The sequence below is a fragment of the Muntiacus reevesi genome, chromosome 18, assembly GCF_963930625.1.
Source record: "Muntiacus reevesi chromosome 18, mMunRee1.1, whole genome shotgun sequence".
Classification (NCBI taxonomy): domain Eukaryota; kingdom Metazoa; phylum Chordata; class Mammalia; order Artiodactyla; family Cervidae; genus Muntiacus; species Muntiacus reevesi.
Genome location: NC_089266.1, coordinates 7,409,179 through 7,433,765, shown reverse-complemented (window position 1 = coordinate 7,433,765; position 24,587 = coordinate 7,409,179). Strand labels below are relative to the sequence as shown.

General features: G+C 60.6%; 2 protein-coding genes across 3 annotated transcripts; one reads left to right on the top strand and one right to left on the bottom strand.

Annotated features, from left to right (window-relative positions):
- Positions 1-1,877: 1,877 nt before the first annotated feature.
- On the top strand, positions 1,878-20,081 carry EVPL (envoplakin). Its single transcript, XM_065909153.1, has 22 exons — positions 1,878-2,056; positions 4,368-4,467; positions 5,057-5,211; positions 5,328-5,454; positions 6,398-6,523; positions 6,725-6,763; positions 6,879-7,040; positions 7,138-7,245; positions 7,424-7,519; positions 8,917-9,042; positions 9,930-10,076; positions 10,348-10,502; positions 10,668-10,765; positions 11,064-11,236; positions 12,622-12,800; positions 12,897-13,035; positions 13,163-13,356; positions 13,694-13,844; positions 14,957-15,040; positions 15,170-15,280; positions 15,380-15,472; positions 16,415-20,081. Exons 1-22 carry the CDS (start codon positions 1,959-1,961, stop codon positions 19,853-19,855), a joined length of 6,102 nt encoding a protein of 2,033 aa, XP_065765225.1. The 5' UTR covers positions 1,878-1,958; the 3' UTR covers positions 19,856-20,081.
- Positions 20,082-20,236: 155 nt separating this feature from the next.
- On the bottom strand, positions 20,237-24,508 carry CDK3 (cyclin dependent kinase 3). 2 transcript variants are annotated; one of them, XM_065908901.1, is made up of 7 exons: positions 24,156-24,508; positions 23,746-23,823; positions 23,545-23,665; positions 23,273-23,443; positions 23,064-23,189; positions 22,612-22,815; positions 20,237-21,373 (listed from the first exon to the last, which is right to left on the bottom strand). In XM_065908901.1, the coding sequence occupies exons 1-7, from the start codon at positions 24,506-24,508 to the stop codon at positions 21,248-21,250; spliced, it is 1,179 nt and encodes a 392-aa protein (XP_065764973.1). In that variant the 3' UTR covers positions 20,237-21,247. The 2 variants fall into 2 exon arrangements, with proteins under 2 accessions (XP_065764973.1, XP_065764972.1); XM_065908900.1 differs by having other exon boundaries at positions 20,238-21,373; positions 23,088-23,189; positions 24,156-24,280.
- Positions 24,509-24,587: the final 79 nt, after the last annotated feature.

Sequence of the window (24,587 nt, the reverse complement as noted above, 5' to 3'; positions counted from 1 at the left end):
TGGCTCCATCTCACCATCACACTCAGCTGGGAGAAGAACCCTGGAAACCACTCTGCTTCCCCGTTGCTATGTCCCCGTTCTGTTAGGTTGGCCAAAAATTCATTCAGATTTTTCCATAAGATAGTATGGAAAAACCCAAATGAATGCTTTGGCCAGCCCAATACTTCCCTGTTGGGTCAAGGCCTCCTGCTCCCCTCCCCACCCCTACCACCACTGTCAGTAGCATCCCCCCACCCCTCCCCCAGGATGGGTGACTCCCGTCTCCCTTCTCCAGGGCCAAATTCAAAGGCTTGTTCACAAGATGCAGCCAAGAGACTCCGGCCTTTTCTGCCCCCGGGGGGCACGTGGCCAGTCTCGGGCCTCTGTCTCTGGTCTCCCCAGTCTGCTGGGGCCCTTATCTGTTCTCCAGATGTCTTCTGCCCTCAGCTGGGCCTGCTAGGACGTCCCAGTGCTCCTAACCCAGCCTGACTGCATCCCTCCCCTCCCCTTGCTCCCCCTCAAACCCTCTCCTTCCACCAGAACTGCAATGGTTCCAGGGAATGTCTCCAGATCTATTAGGAGGGACTTGAGCTAGGCCAGTGAAACGAGCTCCTGGAGATGAGGAACCCAATGCCTTTCTTGAAGACCCTGGGGGCCACTGCGGGAGAAGGCAGCTACCAAGATGACCTCCCTGGCTGGCCCTCAGTGTGAGGAAAAGAGCAGTAAATGGGTGCTGCTGTTCGACACCCCGTCGGACTCCAGAAAAGCCACCAGGGGCCACTTTGGGGAGGGAGGAGAGGCAGGTCGGAAACCCAAGTAACAGTGGGTTCCCAGGACTTCCCTGGTGGCTCAGTGGTGCAGAGTCCGCCGGCAGGAGACACACACCCCACCCCACCCCTAGTCCGGGAAGATCCACATGCCCAGAGCAACGAGCGCACCACTGCAGAGGAGCCCCCGCTCGCCGCAACTAGAGAAAAGTCCGGGTGGCAACGAAGACCAGCACAGTCAAAAATAAACAAAATAATTTTTTTAATGAAACAGAAAACAGTGGGTTCCCAGGAGGCTCCACCAGACCCTGGACTCAGCAGCACCCGAAGGCTAGTGCTTGGGGCCCCTGGGGGAGTCCCGGCCCCTCTAGAGCTGGTCTGCAGCTCTCTGAGGATCCCAGCAACGCACGTGTGACTGCATCTAGCCCCGGAGCCACAGACAGATGGGAGATCCAGCCGGCCAGGAAAAGCGTTCTGCGGCACCGTGGGGTGGGGCTCCAGGGAGCGGGCTGGGTGGTGTCCACTCTTAAAAGGTACCTTGTGCCAGCTCTCCGGGGAGAACGCCTCCTGGCAGCCCCACCCTGTCGGTGTAGGACATGGAGCAGAGACCTGGACGCCCTGGGGGTGAGCAGAGAGCCTGGGGTCCCTCCGCCCACCCTGAACTGGTAGGGAGCAGCCCCTGGCGGAGAGTCCTGGGTGAAGAGGTGTGCCTGATAGCAGGGTGTTGGCTGGAGGTGTTTATTAACCCCGAGCTGTAAGGCCGGGCCTCGATCTCTGAGCCTGCGTATGCACACGCGCGTCCGTCTGTCTGGAGCCCTGTCTCCCCTGGGCCGAACTATTTCCCCATCTGGGCGTGATCACGCTGGCTCCCTCTGGCTCTGGGCATTGGGTGTAACAAGTCCAAACCTTCTCTGAGACTCAGGCAGGGGAGGGCGCCCCGCCCTTTGGGCTGTTCCCTTTCCTCCCAAACTGGTTGTGCAGGAGCAGGATGAGTGTGGTGCGGGGAGTGGGGGTGCATGCGCGCAGCCCCGGCCCCCTCATCGCCTCACCTGCAGGGAGGACCCGCCCAGAAACTGCCCGCCTGGTGCTTGGCTGCCCCACCTCGCCAGAGCCCAGCTGAGCAGACAGCGAGGACACACGTCCGCTGCCCGCTGCCCGCTGCCCGCTGCCTGCCCACCCTCGCCGGCCGAGCCCACAACTGCCTTCAGGACCATGTTCAAGGGGCTGAGCAAAAGCTCCCAGGGGAAGGGATCCCCCAAGGGCTCCCCAGCCAAAGGCTCCCCCAAGGGGTCCCCCAACAAGCACAGCAGGTGAGCGTGACCGGAGGTGGGGGTCGGGGCCAGGATGGCTCCAGACCCAGGGGCTCCAGCCACCTGGAGGCAGCTGGCCAGAGCCAGGGACCAGCCCAGCGTTGGCATTTGGTGTCCCGAGGCTAAAGAGCCTGGGGGTGGACTTTCTTCCCGGCCCAGGCCCAGCTCCAGCCCTGGCAGGGGCCCAGGCATGGCCTGGAGCTCCCCCCATTCTGGGGATGCGGCCTGAGGGCTCTGCAGACAGGCTGGACAGGGGCCTGAGCTTTCCTCCTCTGCTGGGAGGTGAGGAGGCTGGAGACCACGGCCCTCCATCCACGGCTCTGCCCTCTAGGCTCCACTTGCCCCAGGATGACCCGTGGGACCTGGGCACAGGGTGGGCAGAAGGACTGGGGCCAGAGACGCTGAGGGGTGGGCAGCAGAGTGCCCAGAGGCAGGGAGGCGGGGCTGTGCTGCTCCAGGTCCAGGCTGCCGCTTTCCCCACCGGCTGGCACCTTGGGCCTCGAGAGCTTTGTCACGGAGTTGAGATGATTCCTTCACCGGGTGGGTGTGCGGACGGGTGCTGCGGGGAAGCGGGAGGGGCGCATGGACCTGGGACGTCTCAGAGCCTTCCTCAGTTCACCCAGCTCTCTGCGGGGGCCCCAGCCCGGCCCCCCCAGAGCCCCACACTCTGCAGACAGACTTGGCAGCCTTCTTCCGCTCACTGGCCGTCAGCCCCCTCTGCTGGGTGGAGGCGGCAGCTCGCCTGGGGTCCCGGGTGTGGAGGTGGGGGCCGAGATGAAGGGCCCAGTGCCCGATAGGGATCAGGGCGAGGACACGGAGGCTGGGCTTCTGGGTGGACAGGAAAGACGGTGGTTAAGACTCTCACTGCCGCGACCTGTCCCCCCGGGGCCCTGGGCGGAATGGGCTCCTCCCGGCCCTCCCAGGATTCCGGACCTGGAGCTCCCGACCCCAGGGCGGCTCCCAGTCATCTCTTTCCCCTCGGCCCTGTCCTCCGGCGGCAGCCGCCCCAGGAGGGCACATCAGTCCCCTTCCCTGCAGTCCGTTTGTTCAGCACATATTTATGGAGCACCTACTGTGTGCCTGTTTATGGAGCACCTGCTGTGTGCTGGGACTGCTCTAGGCCCTGGGGATGCCATCGTAAGCAGAATTGACAGGTCCCTGCTTTCAAATCCCTTTAGAGGAGTAAAAACTAACACTTACTGGGTGCTGACTCTGCACAGGACCCACACAGTAACACGGGGAGAAGGTGGATATTAGTAGAGCCTTGATGTACAGGTGAGGAGCCTCAGGCCCAGAGAGGTTAAGTAACTTGCCCGAGACCACACAGCTGCAGTGACAGAGGAAGATAAAAACCAGGCTGTTGGTCAGAGTTCTTTCAGACTGTCTCTTTGTGGCATGGCCCTTCTGCTTGGAGGGGGCTTCTCCTTGGACCCCTGGGTCAAGGCCCAGCCCGTGTTGCCATCCCTCCCCGGGGACAGTGACCTCACAGGGTGCTGTGCTCCTGAGGTTTAGACCACGCTCTTCTCAGGTCTGCTCGACCCTCTAGGCCCCAGAGAGTGAGCTGGAGCCCACCACTGGTGCCCTGTAGAGGCTGGGAAATGGTCCTGAGAAAGGACCCCGGTCTAGGCTCATCCTCTGCTCCTCCTGGTTGTGCCATTTGGAGCCAGTCAGGTCCCAGCTTGGGCTCTAAACCCCCGAATCTGGAAAGTGTTGGGGTTCCCTGGCAATCTCGTGGCCCACCTCCCCCACCAGGTGCCGTGTGCCTCCTCTGGAAGCTTGCTAACCCCAGGCACTGCAAAGCCTGGGGCAGCAGTGGGGACACAGGGCTGGGGTGGGAGGGAGCTGAGCTGGAGGACTTGCTGCTGCTCCCCTGCCCCCAGCCAGCTCACCCTCCCCAGGATCCAGTTGTCACGTCTCAGGTATGAGGGGCTGAGCCAGTGATTCATTTGCTCCCCTGCGGGCTGCCTGCCCTCCTGTCCGAAGAAGCAGCAGAGAGCAGGGTGGGGTCGGGAGGCACTTCTTTGACGGGGAGATGGCAGCTCCACAGTGCCACCCACACCCAGGACCCTCATTTTCTGAACCCTCACTGAAGGCAGCACTCCCCTGCCCAGGACTGTATCTCACAGAGATTCCTACCGAGAGGCCAGGGCTCCCCAGGTCTTGACTCCACACCCGCAGGGCAGTGAGCTCGGCTGTGGGGCAGGACAGGGTGGGTGCAGGCAGGGGACCCCACCCGGGTGGGCAGACCACTGCCCATGGGAAACAGGGAACTCTGCCAACCACGCTGCCCTCTGTCTCCACCCCTCATCAGAGCTGCCACTCAGGAGCTGGCCCTGCTGATCTCCCGCATGCAGGCCAATGCCGACCAGGTGGAGAGGGACATTCTAGAGACCCAGAAGAAGCTGCAGCAGGTGAAGCTGGGGGCAGATGGCAGGGCGCGGGGGCATGGGGGACTCATTGCCATGCCCGGTGGTCCCAGAGGTGCCCACTCGCCTTGGTAAAGATGCACAGATGGTCCTGTCCTTCCCTGGTCACTCCCCAAACACAGCGGGAGCCAGGGCTTGGCACGCCTTCTCTGGGGGGCTCCCAACGCCATGCCCTCCCGTGTCCCTTCATTGTCATCACGGCACCCCTTCTATAGTGACATCAAAGCACAGCTCTTCACCTGATGTTTGGGGGCCCTTGACCTGGTTCTGCACTACCTGCTCAGAAAAACCCCATTTTCCATTGCACCTAAGGCTTCCTCTAGGCAGGAGCGTCTGTTCCCTTTTTCTGAAATGTGCTCTCCTCACCACTTCACCCCATCCCCCAAAGCCCTCCACCTGCAGGAAGCCCTCCCTGATTGCTTCCTACACGGGAGTCAAAGGGCCTCCCCTGTGTCCCTGAGTCCACCTCACTGGTGCTCGCACCTCTCCCTCTCCCGGTGTGGGCACCAAGGTTGGCCAGCGTCCCTGGGATAGCAGGGGGCCTCAGGCAGCAAGGATGCCTTCCCCGCCTCAGGACCGGCAGCACAGTGAGCAGCGCCAGGCCCTGCAGCACCGGCAGGAGGTGGGCCGCAGCCTGAAGGAGGCCGAGGTGCTGCTGAAGGACCTCTTCCTGGATGTGGACAAGGCCCAGCGGCTCAAGCACCCGCAGGCCGAGGAGATAGAGAAGGAGTGAGTGTGGGGCAGGGGGGTGGCAGCAGCAGGAGCTGGGGGTCCAGGATGGAGGCGCTGGGGGTCCCGGGGGAGCCTCAGACCTGGCTCCGACCTGCTGACCACTTCCTTGGCAGCATCAAGCAGCTGCACGAGCGGGTGACCCAGGAGTGCGCCGAGTACCGCGCCCTGTACGAGAAGATGGTGCTGCCACCCGACGTGGGGCCCAGGGTCGACTGGGCGAGGGTGCTGGAGCAGAAACAGGTCAGGGGTCACCCAGCAGCCTTCAGAGGGCGACACAGGGCTGCGTTTCATCAGGGGCTGATGCATGCTTGGACCTGGGTGGGGGCTGGGTCTCTGAAAAGGGAAGGGGCAGAAGAGACCGTGCAATCTTGGAGGGCTGTCTGTAGGTGGGAGAGCTCGGCTGGGATGGGGTGAAGTGGTGAGGAAAGGATATTTCAGAAAAAAGGAACAGAGACTCCTGCCTGGAGGAAGCCTGGGGCACGATGGTAAAAGGGTTTTTCTGGGCAAGGAGGGAGAACCAGGTCAAGGGCCCCTGGAACATCAGGTGAGGAGTTGTGCTTTGCTGTCATGACAGAAGGGGTGCTGTGAGGACAATGAAGGGGCAGGGGAGGGTGTGGACAGGGCAGGGTGTGCGCAGGCTCAGGAGCCAGGCTCCTGAGGCAGGAGGCAGGGCAGAGCAGGGAGATTTTCAGAGCTAAGCCTTGAGACCTGGGGACCAGTGGGATTCAGGATCCACAATTACGTGACCCGGAGGCCTCAGCCAGAGCCGCTGGAGACTAGCATTTTCCCCAGGGTGTCCCATGTGGCGCTAGTGGTAAAGAGCCCGCCTGACAATGCAGGAGACATAAGAGATGCAGGTTCAATCCCTGGGTCAGGAAGATCCCCTGGAGAAGGAAATGGCGACCCACTCCAGTATTCTTGCCTGGAGAATTCCATGGACAGAGGAGCCTGGCAGGCTACAGTCCTTGGGGTCGCACAGAGTCGGACACGACTGAAGCGACTTAGCACGTGCCCCAGGGTGAGCTGCAGCCATTCACCCAGGCAGCGTCTGGCCTGTCCACCCTCTGCCCGAATGACCAGCTCCATCCCCTGCTGATGAGGATGCTGGGTGGAGGGGGAGGGTGGGTGTGGGGATCCCCATCCCAGGCCCTGTGGCAGAGCTGAGCGGCCAGCTCTTCTGCAGAAGCAGGTCTGCGAGGGCCAGTATGGACCGGGCATGGCAGAATTGGAACAGCAGGTTGCTGAGCACAACATCCTGCAGAAGGAGATCGAGGCCTACGGGCAGCAGCTGCGGACCCTCGTAGGGCCGGTGGGTGAGCCGTCGGACACATGCCCCTGTTTGGCCCCAGCCCTGGTTCCCTTTCTCCCATCAGAGCTTGAGCGAGGTCTGGCTGGTTCTCGGGGGCTGGGGATGGAGGAGGGGCAGGGGCAGCCCAGGGATGTGGGGTGTGTTCTCCCCTGCACCGCATCTCTCACTGGGCCTGCGTTCTCTCCCCCTCGGTCGAGACAGGATGCGGCCACCATCCGGAGCCAGTACCGGGACCTCCTGGTGAGCCCCAGGGCAGGGCCAGGCCGGCGGGCTGGGTGGGCTGCCTGCACCCTTGACGAGGCCAGCCTTCCTGGGCGCAGCCTGACGCTGCCTCTCTCCCCGCATCCGAGAGCAGAAGGCGGCCTCGTGGCGAGGGCAGAGCCTGGGCAGCCTGTACACGCACCTGCAGGGCTGCACGCGCCAGTTGAACGCCCTGGCGCAGCAGCAGCAGCGCATCCTCCAGCAAGACTGGAGCGACCACCTGGCCGACCCTGCGGGCGTGCGGAGGGAGTACGAGGTCAGTGGGGGTGGGTGGGGGCGGGTGGGGGCGGGGTGGGGTGGGCAAGGCCGGCCTGGTCCTCACCGCCAGCGCCCCTGCCTCCATCCTCTCCCAGCACTTCAAGCAGCACGAGCTGCTGAGCCAGGAGCAGTGCGTGAACCAGCTGGAGGATGATGGGGAGCGCATGGTGGAGCTCGGGCATCCGGCCGTGGGGCCCATCCAGGTGTGAGGGCTGGACACTCCCTGCTGCCTCGGGGACCCTCGGTCAGGGAGCTTCCCGGGGAGGCTGGGGAGACTGGGCCCAGGCCAGCGGGAGCAGTGGGCAGGGCCAGCCGAGTGGGTGGGCAGGTGGACGGACCGGGTTGGGGCATGGTCCGAGGGCTCTGCACTGCTGCCCCCAGGCCCACCAGGAGGCCCTGAAGTTGGAGTGGCAGAACTTCCTGAACCTTTGCATCTGCCAGGAGAGCCAGCTGCAGCATGTGGAGGACTACCGCCGGGTGAGCTGAGGCGGGGCCGGGCGGGGGGCACGACATGCACCTCGGGGGCCAAGGCACCTCATAAAAATGACAGAGCTAAAAACAAAACAAAAACAAACAAGCAAAAATGACAGAGCTCCGTCGTTGTGACTGGGTCCCAGGGGAAAACAACGTCACCCATGAATTCTCTACAGGGTGATGTCACTCCTTGGGGGGGTGCAGGTTGTTTCTTGAAAGTGAAAAAAAAAGAACTTTTTTTTTCATGAAAAAATAAATCACAGATATGCATACGTAAATGATATACAACATATCTGATAGTAAAGTTTCATGGCAATGATGGGGAAAGTAAAGGACAAAAATGTCTTAAAAAACTACTTAGAGGTACGTCTCTGGTGACCCAGCAGTTAAGGCTCTGCACTCCCAATGCAGGGGGCCCGGGGTTCACTTCCTGATCAGGGAACTAGGTCTCAAGCAACTAAGAGTTCTAAGGCCACAACTAAAGATCCCACACGGACAACCAAGACCCGGCGCAGCCAAATAAGTAAATTAATTAAAAAAAAATTTTTTTTTTAAAAAAGTTCCTTAGAAGGTGCAATAATGAAGCAAGAGTTGAGAAACATTGATATAATAGACTACAATAGACAACAGTCCTGTCTATAAAAATAACAATTTTTGTTTTTTGTGAAAACCAAAAAATAAAAAATATGCATCCACAATGGGGACTTGTTTTTCCTTTTTTTTTGGCTGTACCACGCAGCTTGTGAGATCTTAGTTCCCCCAACAGGGATTGAATCCAGGTCCATGGCAGTGAAAGGGACCTAAGCTGAGACCTAAGCACTAGACGACCAGGGAATGCCCAAAGGGACTTTTTTTTTTTGGGTAGTTTCCAATTAAAATGGTTTATATACTTTAGGAGAAAAAAGAAGGCAAAAGTTTTCCCTTTTTCTTTTTTTTAAAAGGCATTTTGCACTTGGATAATATTATTATATATATATATATATATATATATAATATATAAGCGTTAGCACATCCACTGACGAGAATTCCGTAGTATCACCCAACTGTGGGCTGCCCCTTTAAAGCACACGCCTAGCTTCTGCTCAGAGGCGCCCTGGGCACCCACCCCTGGATCCCAGCCAGGACTCCAGGTGCTGGAGTGAGTCCTTCAGGAGGGGCACCGCCCTTCATCCGAGCAGGAAGGACGAAAAACAACATGTTTTACGACACTAAAAGAAATTAAGTTCAGTGACCCCAAAATGCCTGATTTGCCGAGCACTTCAGTTAGAAGGTCCCCTCGCCTGCGTGGAAAGGCCGACGGCAAGTGGCACTTTGGGTTCAGCCGGTTTGGGTTTAGCTGGTTTGCAGGGTAGCAGGCGGTAGGTGCCCCAGCTCTGCTCCTGACCACCCACCGACCTCAGTTCCAGGAAGAGGCCGACTCTGTCAGCCAGACCCTGGCAAAGCTCAACTCTAGCCTGGACAGCCAGTACAGCCCTGCCCCGGGGGGCCCGCCTGGTGCCCTAACAGAGATGCTGCGGCAGCTGGAGGTGAGATGGCCCCCCGGCCCCTCCCCGTACCCACTCCTGGGCACCGGGCCTGCCTGGGTGTCTGGGTTTCACGCCTCCAGGGTGCTTAGTCCTGCCTGGATCCCCTGCCCTGAGGGCAGAAGGAGGGGGTTCACTCCAGCCAGAGGAGCCTCGTCTGTCAGCTGCAAGCCCTTCCCACCTCTGGACCTCACTTTCCTCACCTGAAACGTGACAGGGCTTCCCAGGTGGTGCTAGTGGTAAAGAAAGTGAAAGTCGCTCAGTCCTGTCTGACTCTTCGTGACCCCATGGACTCTACAGTCCATGGAATTCTCCAGGCCAGAATAGTGGAGTGGGTAGACTTTCCCTTCTCCAGGGGATCTTCCCAATCCAGGGATGGAAGCCAGGTCTCCCATATTTCAGGCAGATTCTTTACCAGCTGAGCCAGCAGGGAAGCCCTCCTGCTTGCCAATGCAGGAGACATAAGAGACATGGGTTCGATCCCTGGGTGGGGATGATCCCTTGGAGGAGGGCATGGCAACACACTCCAGTATTCTCGCCTGGAGAATCCCATGGACAGAGGAGCGTGGCAGGCTACAGTCCATGGGGTCGCAGAGTCGGACACAATTTGAAGTGACTTAGCACACACGCACGCACAATGTGACAGGGACTGCCCAGAAAAGCTCCGAGACCCCTCCAGCTCCCACTCTGGAGGCCTGGGGCTTGGTTGCTGGGCAACCCCCTACCCCACCCCAACCAGCAGACTCTAGGATCCTGGGTGCCCAGGGAGGGGCTCGTTTTACGTTGCTGACTAAGAGACCCTGTCTTCATGATGGCCAGGGCCCCTTCCTGGCCCTCCTGGGGGGCACGGGTGGGGTTGGCCTGAGCCCCCATTGCCTGGGTCACTGCAGGCAGAGGAGAAGCAGCTGACCATGGCCGAGAAGACCATCAAGGACCTGCAGCTGCAGAGCCAGGGGGTGGCCCCTCTGCCCCAGCGAAGGAACCTGCCCCCACAGCCCCTGCGCGTGGACAGCATCTGTGACTGGGACTCAGGAGAAGTACAGTCTCCACCCGCCCAGCTCCTCCGGGGCCCTACCCACCCCACCCCTGCCACCCCCAGTCCCTCCCCTGCCCCAGCACCACCCACTCCCAGCCCTGTCCAGCCCCTGGCCGGTTGCTGTCCGGACCCCGCCACTTCCTGTTCCTCCCTGGCCCCATCCCTAACCTCTACTCTACTGGCCTCTATTGGGCCTCGATCCCTTCTCCAGCCTGGCCCCTAAGCCTGCATGGGCCCCTCCCCACCTCCCTGCCCCCTCCGCGCCCCAACAGGTGCAGTTGCTGCGGGGTGAGCAGTATACACTGGTGGACAACACCGACCCGCACACCTGGGTGGTCCAGGGCCAGGCAGGCGAGACCAAGCGGGCCCCAGCCGCCTGCCTCTGCATCCCAGCTCCGGACCCTGAAGCCGTGGCCAGGGCCTCCGGGTGGGTCTGCCTGGGGACCCAGAGGGGCAGGAGGCAGGCTGTGGACCCGTCCACACCAGGCCCTGTAGTTTGAGGCCGTGGCCTACCCTTTGCCTAAATGTGTGACCGCGGGGGCTGGGGGAGAGCGTGGAGGAAGGTCCTTCTCTGACCGCCCCCTTGTTGCAGGCTCGCCTCGGAGCTGCAGGCCCTGAAGCAGAAACTGACCACAGTCCAGAGCGGCCTGAAGGCCAGCGCCAAGGAGCCCTTACGGCCCAGCCAGCAGGGTACCGAGGGCTGGCCAGGGAAAGAGGGAGGCGTTGTTGAAATAGGAGTAGATGCCTACTCTGGGTTTAGTAGGGGGCTTAGTCTAGCGGGGGGCTGCCATGGGCAGGGGTTGACCCTGAATTAAAGGCTCTGCTCTGGGGGTTCCATTCCCTGGGTTGGCAAGCCTGATGTCCCTCCCTCAGGCCCACCACCCTCCCCAACATGGGACCCTCCGCGGGCACTCACAGAGGGGCCCAGCAGGCAGGCAGGCAGACACGAGGCAGGCCCTGGACCCTCAGAGACACTCTCCTCTCCCAGCTCCAACCAGCTCGGGCCCAGCCGACCCGCAGGCCCAGAAGCTCCTGACACAGATGACCCAGCTGGAGGAGGACCTGGGGCAGATAGAGAAGCAGGTGCTGTCCTGGGCCCGGGCCCCGCTGAGCCGCACCGCACCACTCGAGGACCTCGAGGGCCGCATCCAGAACCACCAGGTGGGTGAGCCAGGGCAGCTGGGATAAAAAACGGTCCAGCCCTGGGGAGGCGGGCGAGGGGGGAGCTGCAGGCCCCCGAGGTGGAAGAAGCAAGCAGGCAGTCCAGGGCTCCCTCAGACTCCTTCCCATCCTGGCTCTTCCCCTGGCCTGCTCTGTGACTTTGGGCAATTCACTTAACCTCTCTGGGCTTTGGTTTCTTCATCCCTGAAAATGGGCTTGCGGCATCTTAGGGGTGGTTTCTCCGGAGCAGCTGGCGGGGAGCCTCCCTGGAGAGTGTGCAGGGGTGTAAACATAGTCACAGAAGGACTCAGAAGTGCTAATGGTGAAAGTCACCCCTTCCCCACACCCGGGGGTGGGGGGTTCGGGGGGAGAAGTTTGGGTTGTATCCTTCCAAACCGGTTTCTACGCAAATATATTGTTTGGATTTAGTTTTTTAAAAATGTGAAGCGTGTTGTTCACATGATTGTGCAACTCGGGTTTTTTTCCACTGCGCCACATTCTGCAGCGGTTCAGCTCGGTCAGAGGGCCGACTGGGGGAGGCAGGGCTCCAGGGGTGGGAGAGGTGTTTCAGATGGGGTCCTGGGGGGCCAGGCGAGGAAGGAGAAGTGGCAGAAGCAGGCACTGTGGGGCGACAGCCTGGACAATACCTCTGCCCATGCCGGGCCTGGTTACCACTGCCCTGGCAGGGAGCCTGGCAGATCTCTTGGGCTCAGGCTATCTCCAAATAGGTACTTAGTTTGGGAGTTTTGGGGGGCGGTGTTTTTTCTATTTATCGGCTGAGTGCAGCATGTGGGATCTTAGTTCCCTGACCAGGGATCAAACCTATGCCTCCTGCAGTGGAAGGGCAGGGTCTTAACCACTGGTCTGCCAGGGAAGTCCCCGCTCCTTGGGTTTGGAAGGTCCTCTTCCGCATCAGGGGTGTTGGGGGTCCAGTTAGCCTGGAAGGTGGGCAATATGTAGTGTGGAACCAACACTAACAGAATACGGAATCGATGAGTGAATGACTGATAAAAGAATCAACAAAATCATAATCCCAAGTGGATGGAGCTAGGGCTTTGCTGCTTGACTGGGGGGAAGGGGCAGGGAACTGAAGGTTTCATGAACAGGGACGGTGACGTGAAGACCAAGGTGGGTGAGAGCTCCTGACTCACAGGGTCTCATTTCATCCTCCCATCAAGCATTTTGTAGATGAGGAGGCCGAGGGTCAGAGAGGTTGACCTGCCTACGGCCATCTACCTGCAAGCTGAGCCCGGGCATGTCCACACCACATTCTGGTGGCCTCGCAAGCAGAGTTGGGTTGGCAGAGTTAGGTTGACATAGCAGGAGAGCTGGGTGGAAGCCACCTGCCCAGAACCAGAGATCCTGAGATCCCCGCTGCCCCCCAGGGCACGGCCCAGCGGCTGCAGAGCCTGGGAGCAGAGAAGGAGGCGGCCCAGCAGAAGTGTGAGGCGCTTCTGTCGGGGCAGCCCTCGGGGCCTGCTGCCCTGCACCTGCCCGTGGTCCTCAACAACGTCAAGAACAAGTACAGGGACGTGAAGGTTCTCTGCGGCCTCTGCGGGGAGAAGTGAGTGCCCGGGGGGGTGGGGGCCGCTGGGCGAGGCCTCGGGGGTGCGGCCAAGGCCAAGGCCTGCGTCTCACCCTGGGCCTCCTCTTGCGACAGAGCCAAGGCCGCCCTAGGTCTGGAGCGGCAGATCCGGGATGCGGACACGGTCATCCGAGGCTTCGAGTCCGCCCTGGCACAGGAGGCCCCCATCCCCGCGGGCCCGGGTGCGCTGCAGGAGAGGGTCAACGAGCTGAAGGTGAGGGGCCGGGCGGCCTCCTGGAGGAGGTGGGGGGTGCTTGCTGACCCAGGAACGGGGGGGCAAGTGGAGGGTGGGCCTGGCATCCACTGAAGCGCAGGGTACGTTGTGTCCCCTCCTACCCCAGCGCCGGCGGAGGGAGCTGCTGGAGCAGCAGGCCTCTGTGCTCGGGCTGCACCGCCAGCTGAAGGCCGTCGAGCACTCGTGCGGCGCGCTGCAGAACAATTTCCACGAGTTCTGCAAAGACCTGCCGCATCAGCAGCGCCAGGTGCGGGCCCTCACCGACCGCTACCACGCCGTGGGGGACCAGTTGGACCTGCGGTGAGTGGCCAGGCCGCTGGAGCTCACGAGTGTGTGGTGGCCACGGCTGACTAGCTGTGGGGCCTTGAACGGGTGAGCGCACCTCTCTGAGGCTCAGTTTCCTCTCCTCTAAAATGGGATGATCACAGCATCAGCCTCCCAGGCGGTGCCTGGCAGAAAGTGTCCGGTCCCTCTCTGAATGCCCAGCTCCAGCCACTGGGCCAGAGTTAGAGAGGATCAGCATGGCGAGTCAGTCAGGCCTCCTGACCTGTCCCAGGGACAGAGGAACCCACCAGCCTCCTTCGCGCACCCCTCGCCTCCCCCCCAAGGGCTGCTGTCACCTGCGCTCCTCCTGCAGGGAGAAGATGGTGCAGGATGCCGGCCTCACTTATCAGCAGTTCAAGAACTGCATAGACAACCTGAATGCCTGGCTGGAGCGCCTGCCCCACAATCAGGTGCGGCCCAGCGACGGGCCCAGCCAGATCGCCTACAAGCTACAGGCACAGAAGGTGAGGAGCTGGGGCTGCAGGTGGTGTGGGCCACCCACCTCTCTTACCCAGAGCTGAATCCTCAAGACAGGCCCAGTTCCCTGGCCGCCTTCCTAACAGGAAGAGCAGCCTGTGCGCGTGTGGCCCGCCCTCTACTGGCCGGTGTTTTAATGACCTCAAACCTCAGACCCCAGAGGCCAAAATGCTACACTTTGTCCACGGTGGCTCAGACGGGAAAGGGTATGCCTACAATGCGGGAGAACTGGGTTCAATCCCTGGGTCAGGAAGATCTCCTGGAGAAGGAAATGGCAACCCAGTCCAGTATTCTTGCCTGGAAAATCCCATGGACGGAGGAGCCTGGTAGGCTACAGCCCATGGGGTCACAGAGTCAGACACGACTTCACTTTCACTTTGTCCACGGAAACAGCCAGCCCTTCTCTGTCTGGCCCGAGGTGGGCAGTGGGCTTTGTGTTGCTGGAGGTACAAACTCCTACTTCATCCTCTTCCTCATACCTCCTACTAATGTTGCTGTTGTTCAGTCGCTAAGTCATGTCCGACTCTTTGTGAGCCCGTGGACTGCAGCACGCCAGGCTTCCCTGTCCTTCTCTATCTCCTGGAGTTTGCTCAAACTCATGTCCGTTGAGTCGGTGATGGCATCCAACCATCTTGTCCTCTGTCGTCCCCTTCTCCTCCTGCCTTCAATCTTTCCCAGTATCATACATGCTAGTAATGAAAAGGGGCTGGGTACAGCCTGGCCCTCAGGCAGCCTGCAGTTTTGGGGGGAGGCCAGTGCATCTCAGGCCATGTTGCTGATAAGTGCTTCAGTGGAGAAGCCAGAGTGCTGTGTGGGAGCCCTTTGTAAGGACACCCATGGGGTCAGGGCAAGCGGTCTGGAAGGAACTGACACCCAGCCTAAAGCCTGAGGAATAAGCAGTGTGACCAGTATGTGTGTGTTGAGGGGTGAGATGTTTTGAGCAGAGGCCCTGGTGGGTCATGGCCGGGGGTGGGGTGGGGTGGTGGAAGGTAGCTTCCCTCAGAGCGCTTGCTGCCCATGGGTGTTGCTGGCTGCCAGCGGGCCTGGAGGCAAGTCCAGGTGCGCGGGGGTCCCCTGACCCTCCCTCCTGCCCCGGCAGAGATTGCTACAGGAGATCCAGGGCCGCGAGCAGGACAGGGCCACGGCATCCCGCCTCTCCCAGCACCTGCAGGCGGCGCTCCAGGTGAGCAGTCCCTTCAGCTCCTCCCTCCTTATCTCCCCCTTCCCCTCCCTCATTCCGCCAGTCCCCTACTCCCCCTCCCCCAGCTCTCCCCACTGACAGCCAGTCTGTGTCCTTCCCCCCCATGCTCAGGACTACCAGCTGCAGGCAGACACCTATCGCGGTTCCCTGGAGCCCACCCAGGGAGGGTCGGCCCCCAAGAGACCCCGAGTGGCTCCCCTGCAGGACAGCATCCAGGCCCAGGTGAGCCAGGCTCTGTGTTCCTCATTCCCGGGATGCCAGCTCTGCAGCCTCTGAGGGAGGAGCTGACGCTGGCCCACCCCCTCCCTTTGTCCTCTCCAGGAGAAGAACCTGACGAAGGCCTACACTGAGGTGGCAGCTGCCCACCAGCAGCAACTGCATCAGCTGGAATTTGCCAGAAAGATTCTGGAGAAGGTATGGGGTGGTGTCCACCCTAGGCAGCCTGGTTGGGTGGTCGACCGGGCTGACTTCCCTACCTGTTCATGCTGCAGCTCCGGGACAGGCTCAGCGGCCTGAAGGAGGGCTGGCTCTCTGCCTCCCCCAGCAGCCCCTCCAGGCTGGTTTCCTTCTCAGAATGTAGTACCAGGAGATGTCACTCGGTACAGTCACGGCTTGGCCCCTGGGTAGCACCCCGGTGGGGACAGGAGAAAATCCCGCAGTCTTCAGCCTCAGGACCCAGCCCCAGTGGACACGAGGCCACCCAGGTCTCCATCCCCGGGAGACCAGGAGCCAGGAGCTCTCCATGACTCTCGGGGACTGGCCAAGGGACTGGCCAGCCTCCTCCCACCTAGAGGTGTACCCCAGGATCCCCCAGAGGAGCACAGGCCCATTTCTGGGAGCCTGGGTGGAAGGGGAGCAGGGAAAGGTTGGGAAGGGAGGACCTTCTTGCTTTCACATTCTAGTGCAAATGCAGCCTGACCACTGCCTTACATCCTAGCACACTGGGCTTTGATGAAACCTCTTAAAATCCTACCTTCGAACACCTCAGATCTTCAGTTCCACCTCCCAGAACCTCCTGGGAAGTCTCAGAAAGCAGGGAAGGGTCCTGATCTCAGGAGGGTGGGGTATTGTTGTTCAGTTGCTCAGCCACTTAGTTATATTGGACTCTTGATGACCCTACGAACTGTAGCACGCCAGATTTCTCTGTCCTTCACCATCTCCTGGCACCATCTCCTGGCTCCATCTTCACCATCTTGGCTCAAATGCAAGTCCATTGAATCAATGATGCCACCCAGCCATCTCATCTTTTGTCGCCCCTTCTCCTCGTGCCCTCAATCTTTCCCAGCATCAGGGTCTTTGGCCAGGGGTTTATCCCTTTCCTCCCCTTACCCAGGATTCTCCCCTCTTCCTCTGCAGAAAGAGCTCAATGAGGACATCCAGGTGATCACTAATGCCCAGCAGGGGTCTGAGAGCCCAGCCCGAGCGGGCAGGGAGTCAGAGGCCCTGAGGTCCCAGCTGGAGGAGGAGAAGAAGCGGGTCGCCCAAGTGCAGCGTGAGTTGGAGGAGCAGAGGAGCCAGCTGCTGCAGCTGAAGACCCAGCGGCCCGTGGAGAAACTGGAGGAGAAGGAAGTGGTAGAGTTCTACCGGGATCCCCAGCTGGAGAGCAACCTGTCCAGGGTGAAGTCCCAGGTGGAGGATGAGGGCAAGAAGCGGGCCGGCCTGCAGGCAGACCTGGAGGCGGCGGCCCAGAAGATCGTGCAGCTGGAGAGCCAGAGGAAGGCCACGGAGCCTCACCTGCTGACCAAGGAGGTCACCCAGATCGAGAGGGACCCCGGCCTGGACAGCCAGGCGGCCCAGCTCAGTGGTGAACTCCAGCTCCTGCAAGAGGAGAACACGGCCGTCTTGGCCCGGCTGGAGGCGCTGAAGGCAGAACTGCTGGCCCTTGAGCAGAAGGAGGTGAACGTGAAGGAGACAGTTGTAGTAAAAGAAGTGGTCAAGGTGGAGAAAGACCTGGAGATGCTCCAGGCAGCCCAGGCCCTGAGGCTGCAGATTCAGGAGGATGCGGCCCAGCGGAAGGGGGCAGAGGATGCCGTGGCCAAGCTGCAGGCTCGAGTTGTTGAGCTGGAGGCGGCAATTCGTGCCGTGGAGCCCAAGGTGATCGTGAAGGAGGTGAAGAAGGTGGAACAGGACCCCGGCCTCCTCCAGGAGGCATCCAGGCTGAGGAGCCTCCTGGAGGCACAGAGGAATGAGAACGAGGTGCTGGCCAGGGAGCTGAAGGAGCTGCATAGCAAGCACAGCGCAGTGGAGAAGCAGAAGCCCCGGGTGGACCTGCAGGAGCGCGTGCAGGAGACCTTCCAGGTGGACCCGGAGACGGAGCGGGAGATTGCGCAGCTCCAAGCGGAGCTGCAGGAGACCGCCCGCAAGAGGAGCGGGGTGGAGCAGGAGGTGGAGCGGCTGCTGCCCGAGCTGGCGGTGCTGCGGGCGCAGAAGCCCACCGTGGAGTACAAGGAGGTGACGCAGGAGCTGGTGCGGCACGAGAGGAGCCCCGAGGTGCTGCGGGAGATCGACCGCCTGAAGGCCCAGCTCAACGAGCTGGTCAACGGCAGCGGGCGGGCCCAGGAGCAACTCATCCGGCTGCAGGGGGAGCGCGATGAGTGGAGGCGAGAGCGCTCCAAGGTGGAGACCAAGACTGTGAACAAGGAGGTGGTGCGTCGTGAGAAGGACCCCGTCCTGGAGCAGGAAGCCCAGCGGCTGCACCAGGAGGTGCGGGAGGCCACCCAGAAGCGGCGGGCGGCTGAGGACGTGGTCCATGAGCTGCAGAACAAGTACCTGCTGCTGGAGAGGCGGCGGCCCGAGGAGAGGGTGGTGGTGCAGGAGGTGGTGGTCACCCAGAAGGACCCGAAGCTCCGCGAGGAGCACAGCCGGCTGAGCCAGAGCCTGGATGAGGAGGCTGGCAGGCGGCGGCAGCTGGAGCGGGAGGTGCAGCAGTTGCGGGCCATCGTGCAAGAGAACGAGGGCCGGCTCAGCTTCCAGGAGGACCGCAGCAAGAAGCTGGCTGTGGAGAGGGAGCTGCGGCAGCTGACACTGAGGCTCCAGGAGCTGGAGAAGCGGCCTCCGGCGGTGCAGGAAAAAATCATCATGGAGGAGGTAGTCCAGCTGGAGAAGGACCCGGACCTGGAGAAGTCCACGGCAGCCCTCCGGCAAGACCTGGCCCTGGAGAAGACCCAGGCAACCGAGGTGCATCGGGAGTGCAAAAACCTGCAGGTGCAGATCGACGTGCTCCAGAAGACCAAGGCGCAGGAGAAGACCATCTACAAGGAAGTGATCAGGGTGGAGAAGGACCCAGTGCTGGAGGGAGAGCGTGCCCGGGTATGGGAGGCGCTCAACCGGGAGCGCGCGGCCCGGGAGAGCCGGGAGGAGGAGGTGAGGCGCCTGCGGGAGCGGGTGGAGCGGGCCGAGGCGCTGGGGAGGACCTGGGCGCGGGAGGAGGCTGAGCTCCAGAAGACCCGGGACCGGACGAGCCAGGAGTGCAGGAGGCTGCAGCAGGAGCTGCGGGAACTGGAGAGGCAGAAGCAGCAGCGGGTGCTGCGCCTGCAGGAGGAGTCCAAGCTGCTCAGCCAGAAGACGGAGAGCGAGCGGCAGAGGGCAGCCCAGCGGGGCCAGGAGCTCTCGCAGCTCGAGTCGGCCATCCTCCGTGAGAAGGACCAGATCTATGAGAAGGAGCGGACCCTCCGGGAACTCCACACCCAAGTGAGCCGGGAGGAGCTCAATCAGGAGACCCAGACGCGGGAGACCAACCTCTCCACCAAGATCTCCATCCTGGAGCCCGAGACGGGGAAGGACATGTCCCCGTACGAGGCCTACAAGAGGGGCGTCATCGACCGAAGCCAGTACCTCCAGCTGCAGGATCTCGAGTGTGACTGGGAGGAGGTCACCACCTCGGGCCCCCATGGGGAGGAGTCTGTGCTCCTGGACCGCAAGAGCGGGAAGCAGTACTCCATTGAGGCCGCCCTGCGCAGCCGACGCATCTCCAAGGAGGAGTACCATCTCTACAAGGACGGCCAGCTCCCCATCAGCGAATTCGCCCTGCTTGTGGCTGGGGAGACCAAGCCCTGCCCCTCCCTCTCCATTGGCGCCATCATCTCCAAGTCCCCCCTTGCGTCTCCGGCCCCCCAGAGCACCAATCTCTTCTCTCCTGGCTTCTCTCTCGGGCTCGGCGAGGACAGCTTCCCCATCGCTGGCGTCTACGACACGACCACAGACAACAAGTGCACCATCAAGACCGCTGTGGCCAAGAACATGCTGGACCCCATCACTGGGCAGAAGCTGCTGGAGGCGCAAGCGGCCACGGGAGGCATCGTGGACCTCCTGAGCCGGGAGCGCTACTCCGTGCACAAGGCGATGGAGCGGGGGCTGATCGAGAGCGGCTCAACCCAGAGGCTGCTCAACGCCCAGAAGGCCTTCACCGGCATTGAAGACCCCGTGACCAAGAAGAGGCTGTCGGTGGGCGAGGCCGTCCAGAAGGGCTGGATGCCCCAGGAAAGCGTGCTCCCGCACCTGCGGGTGCAACACCTGACCGGGGGGCTCATTGACCCCAAGAGGACCGGCCGCATCCCCGTGGCGCAGGCCGTGCTCTCTGGCATGATTAGCGAGGAGCTGGCCCAGCTCCTGCAGGACGAGGCCAGTTATGAGAAGGACTTGACAGATCCCATCTCCAAGGAGCGACTGAGCTACAAGGAGGCCATGGGGCGCTGCCGGAAGGACCCCCTGAGCGGCCTGTTGCTCCTCCCAGCCTCACTAGAGGGGTACCGGTGCTACCACTCGGTCTCCCCCACTGTCCCGCGCTCCCTGCGTTGACGGGGCCGAGCAGTCACAGGGAGTGATTGGGGATGGGGAGGGGAGGATGCACGCACCCCGGGCCCCCGGAGCAGCTTAACCCAGGGGAGTGGGTCTTCCCTCTGACTCGTCGATGTTCTGTTTCTCACGCATTCTCGGTGTTGGACTCCCTCCCATGACTTTGGTAGCCCCCGACCCATCCCCTGAGCCAGCAGCTGTTTCCCCGGCTCCTCCCTCACCCTGTGCTTCCAATAAACGAATTTTCCTGGTGTCTTTTTTTCTTTTACAATAGTAAAAGATGTTTATCAGTTTTCACGATCAATAGCCAGATCAAAAAAAGATAATTCCAACTGCAAGCCATCATGGAAATATGATTAACCTAACAGCATAAAATAATTACATACAATTTGAGGTGGTTGAGTGAGGTGGTAAGTAGAAGTACACATTTTCATCTGCCCAACCAGTCTACGTCTTTTGGATGGTTTCTCCTGGTGTCTTGTTCACGTTTGAGAACAGAGTCGATATCTCTGGGGTGTGGGCAGGAGGGACGGCACTCCTACGTGAGGAGAGGACACACCCAACTGGCCCTGCTGGGAACGGGGTCCACACCCAACTGGCCCTGCTGGGAACGGGGACTTTCAGACGACAGCGGCTCCTTTCACTCCGGGAAGGACCTTACAGGAGCAGGTCGTGGAGGATCAGGCCTTCCCCACAGCCAGCTCAGGGCCACGCAGTTCAGGGCAGAAGCTGTCTCCAGCCCTCTGTCAACCTCCCCCTTATTGGCATGTCCCTGGTGTCCCCGGAGAGCAGAGAGAAACACTAGAAAACTCAGGAATACGTCACATTTACTTTCTGTCCTTAAAGCCAGAGGCATACAAACGTAAGCATATCCGTAGTGATGAGACAGCTACTTAGAACATTCGACTTCCTCCTGGGATCAGGAAAATGGCCTCTCCCCCTTGCTCCGCCTCCTGTTTTAACGTGGGACTCTTAACTGGAACTCAACTCTTCCCTCAAAACATTTTAAATCCAAAAAGACCAGCTGGGGGGGGTCTTGGGGGTCTTGCTCTGCAGCTGAGGGCGGGGCAGCCGAGGGGTGCTAGGAGAGCCTTCCTGGCGACCCGGGCAGGCTTTCTGCTCTCCTTGGCACCTGCCAGTCTGGTGCCCAGGGACCCCGCCTCTAACCAACCTCCTTGGGCAGGGGGCTTCTGTGCCCCCATCTTAAAAAGGCAAACCGAGCAAACAACACAGGAACTTGCTAGCCTGCTGGCAGGACTAACCCAAACTCAGCCCTCGGACAGCTGATGCCAAATTGCCCTCCCCTCGCGTGTCCCCTTTCTTGGGGAGTGAGTGGGGAGGCGGCGCAGGACAGCAGCTGCAGAGGGGCTTTGAGGCGGTAGGCCTCGCACGTTCTCAGCGGCAGAAACGCTCCAGCACACACTGGTGGGGCGCCGAGGCGGTCTCGGTGGCCGAGAAGTACGGGTGGGCCAGGGCGGCCTTGGCTGAGATCCGCTGGCTGGGGTCGTACTGCAGGAGTTGCTGCGGAGAGAGGAGAGACCGGCTGGGCCCTGGGTGTGGCCAGGGCCCCATAGCCCCAGAGCACCTCCCTTCAAACCCAGAACCGCCCAAAGCCACTATCTCCCAGCTGGAAAACCAGTTCCGGACACTCCTGAAATCTGGGGACAAAGACTTTGTTCTAGTCCAGCCCTGTTGAGTCACCCCCTGTCTCCTTCATGCTACTGAGGCTGAGTCAGTCTCTCCTCTTCCTTAAACAGCTTTCCAGGCTCCAGCCCACTTCTAGTCGAGACAGATCTAAGTATCAGGAAGAGGGGCCAAGCATGTCCAGGGAGCATGCTTGAGAGTGGGGCAGAAACAAAAATCTCTAAACCCAGCTGGAGGGCAGAAGGACCTCCCCACCTTAAAGCAACCAGGATGCACGGTGAGGAGGCTTGGTAGGAAGTCCACGCCACCCCACAGCACTGGGTTGGGAGAAGCACACAGCCCTCGGGAAAGCGGGGCACACAGCATGAAAATGAACTTGCTACCCTGTCTTCCTGTGACCCAACATCAGACTCAAGAGAAAAAAGTGCTCCGAGTCTTTGGGGGCAAGAATGGATGCCTGGACCCCTCTGGGCATCCAGGCGTGGGCCAGCCCAAGCGGTCAAGAGGATATACCTGGAGTGGTGACTTAAGCCTGGTGAGGGCTGAGGAAGTGGGGGAGGGGCAGCCCGCTCTGAATAATAACCACAAGAAAAAATTACTGAAACACAGGACAGCCAAGAGAAAGGGCACATATCACAGTACAGGGCTTCCCAGTGGTGAAGAATCTGCCTGCCAGTGCAGGAGATGCAAGAGACCTGGGTTCAATCTCTGCATTGGGAAGATCCCCTGGAGTAGGAGATGGCAACCCACTCCAACATTCCTGTCTGAAAAATTCCATGGACACAGAAGCCTGGTGGCTACAGTCCATAGGGTCACAGAGAGTTGGACACGACTGAGTGAACACACACATACATCACAGTGTAAAAACAAAGGTAACTAGAAGAGAGGTTTTAAAAAGGGTGACAAACATTGGACTTATTGTGGGAGAGGCCTCCAGGTGTAACTGATACATGCAGGGAGAAGCCAACTGGGTACAGAGGTCAGAAAAGAGACCTGTTTTGTCCCAGAAGGAGCCAGGCTTACATAAGAGGCTGGATGACAAAGCAGACACTTCTAGCGAGAGCAGCAGCTGGCATGAGGAGGCCTTGGCCTCCCTGCCTCCTACCTGTACCTACCAAGAGCAGGTCCTGGCCCTCTGGCTCCAGGTTTGGCACAATCTCCTCCAGCCCCTTACTGGTCCACTTGGGGAAACTGCCCTTATAGTCAGGCAGCTGGGTGACTCCTGGCCACATGGCCTCACTGGGTGTCCCCAGGGTCCGAAAGATACGGAAGAGTTGGTCAATCTCAGAGTCACCCGGAAACAGGGCTCTGCGGGTCACCTGGAATGGGGAAGGGAAGAAAGCGTGGGGTCTATTCCCTTGTCATACAGAACCCAGTACCAGACGAGAAGCCAGACCAGGGAGACACCTTCCAGACATCTTTCCCAGGACTGTGCTAAAAATACTGACCTTTTCTGGAAAAAGACCTTTAGCCCAATCCAAAACATCCCTTAATCTACTTTTAATAGGAGAATCAGAGCCCCCACGTCCCCTCTACCCCAGGAGGACCCTGCCTGTAGCCTCCCTACGGCCATGTTTATCCCTCTGTCTACCATCTCTGCAAAAATGCAACCGATGCTCCAGATATCCACAGCTGTGGAGTAGAACTTGCAGCCCAAGAGGATCTCGGGGGCACGATACCAGAGTGTCACCACCTGGGGGAGCAAGAAAACAGCATCATTCAGGGCGGCTGGGTGCACAGGTGACGTCCCTTCTCTCCCCCTCTGTCCCCTGGTACCTCATGGGTGTAGGTGCGCAGGGGCACCCCAAAGGCTCGAGCCAGTCCAAAATCAGCCAGCTTGATGGCCCCCAACTCATTGATGAGCAGATTCTGGGGCTTCAAGTCTCGATGGATGACCCGATGCGAGTGGCAGAAGTTCACTCCCTGCAGCAGCTGGAAGAGGTAACTCTGGAACGGTGGGCAAGAGAAAGAAGGAGTTGGCAGAGCGGAGGTGGGGTGGAGGCTGACTGAGGGGGCCCTTGCTGGTCAGCCCGTCCTTTTCCCCCTACCTTGACTAGGTGCAGGGGGAGCTCAGAGGCCGGGGTGGAGTCCATGTACTTCTTCAGGTCTTGGCTGAGGAACTCAAACACTAGGTAAAGCTTCTTCTCGCTGTGAACCACATCGAGCAGCCTGGCCGGGCGGCACCAGTCAACACGCGGCTCCCAGTCGTGCTGGGACAGGTGAACCGCCCCATCCCCTGCCCGCCTTACCTGACGATGTTGGGGTGCTTAAGCTCTTTGAGCAGGGAGATCTCCCTGATGGCAGTGCTTGGGACCCCCTCGGTCTCCCTGGAAAGGAGAATGCAGCAGTGCAGTGAGAAGCTGGGCAGGGTGCTTCTGCCAGGGGGGTGGGGAGGGTTGGGGGGGGTGTTTCATACATAACATTACATAAGGATGGCCACCTCCTAGCACTGGGACCCTCCTGGGTACATAATTATCACCCCCAAAGGCCCAGGGCGAAGACTGGTCAGGATGAGGATGAGGGCTGCACCTGTGTGGCCCCCCTACATGAATGAGCAGCAGTCAGAAAAGGAGTCGAATATAAAACTCTGAGATGAGGGTCAGGCGGATAGCTGGGTCACTCCAAACCAGGGGGTCTCAGAGGCTACTCTGGCACTCACAAATCCAGCCTGATCTTCTTGAGGGCCACGAGCTGCCCAGTCTCCTTGTTCTTGGCCTTGTACACCACCCCATAGGTGCCCTCTCCAATCTTCTCCACCTTCTGGAACACGTCCATGTCCGCAGAGCTGCCCTGGAAACAGACGGCGCCTGGGGCGTTCCCCCCAATGCCCAGAACCCCTGCTGCCCCTTCAGCCTCCAGGGCACACCCTGCCGGGCCCCCACCCAGGCCCCCGGGGCTCCTGAAGACTGTGGCTCCCAGGGAGCCACCCTGCTCTGCCGGCCAGGCGAACCAGGCCCAGGCCCAGCTCCCACCCTCCACCCCAGCCCCAGCCCATCCCCAAGAACCTATCATGGAGGGAGGCTGCAGCCCAGGCCGGGCAGGGACCCCCAGGCCCCAGGAAGCAGCTGCCCCAGAGCCGGGCTACGGAGCG

Bases quoted from the DNA above. Each gene is read 5' to 3' on its own strand.
- EVPL (XM_065909153.1), top strand. From the start codon at position 1,959: ATGTTCAAGGGGCTGAGCAAAAGCTCCCAGGGGAAGGGATCCCCCAAG. The intron at 13,036-13,162 runs GTGAGGGGCCGG...CTCCTACCCCAG, and splicing joins AGAGGGTCAACGAGCTGAAG to CGCCGGCGGAGGGAGCTGCT. The intron at 15,281-15,379 runs GTGAGCCAGGCT...TGTCCTCTCCAG, and splicing joins AGGACAGCATCCAGGCCCAG to GAGAAGAACCTGACGAAGGC.
- CDK3 (XM_065908901.1), bottom strand. From the start codon at position 24,508: ATGATAGGTTCTTGGGGATGGGCTGGGGCTGGGGTGGAGGGTGGGAGC. The intron at 23,444-23,544 runs GTAGGGGGAAAA...CCACCGTTCCAG, and splicing joins TCCCCCTGCACCTAGTCAAG to AGTTACCTCTTCCAGCTGCT. The intron at 21,374-22,611 runs GTAGGTACAGGT...CTCTCTCCGCAG, and splicing joins AGGGCCAGGACCTGCTCTTG to CAACTCCTGCAGTACGACCC.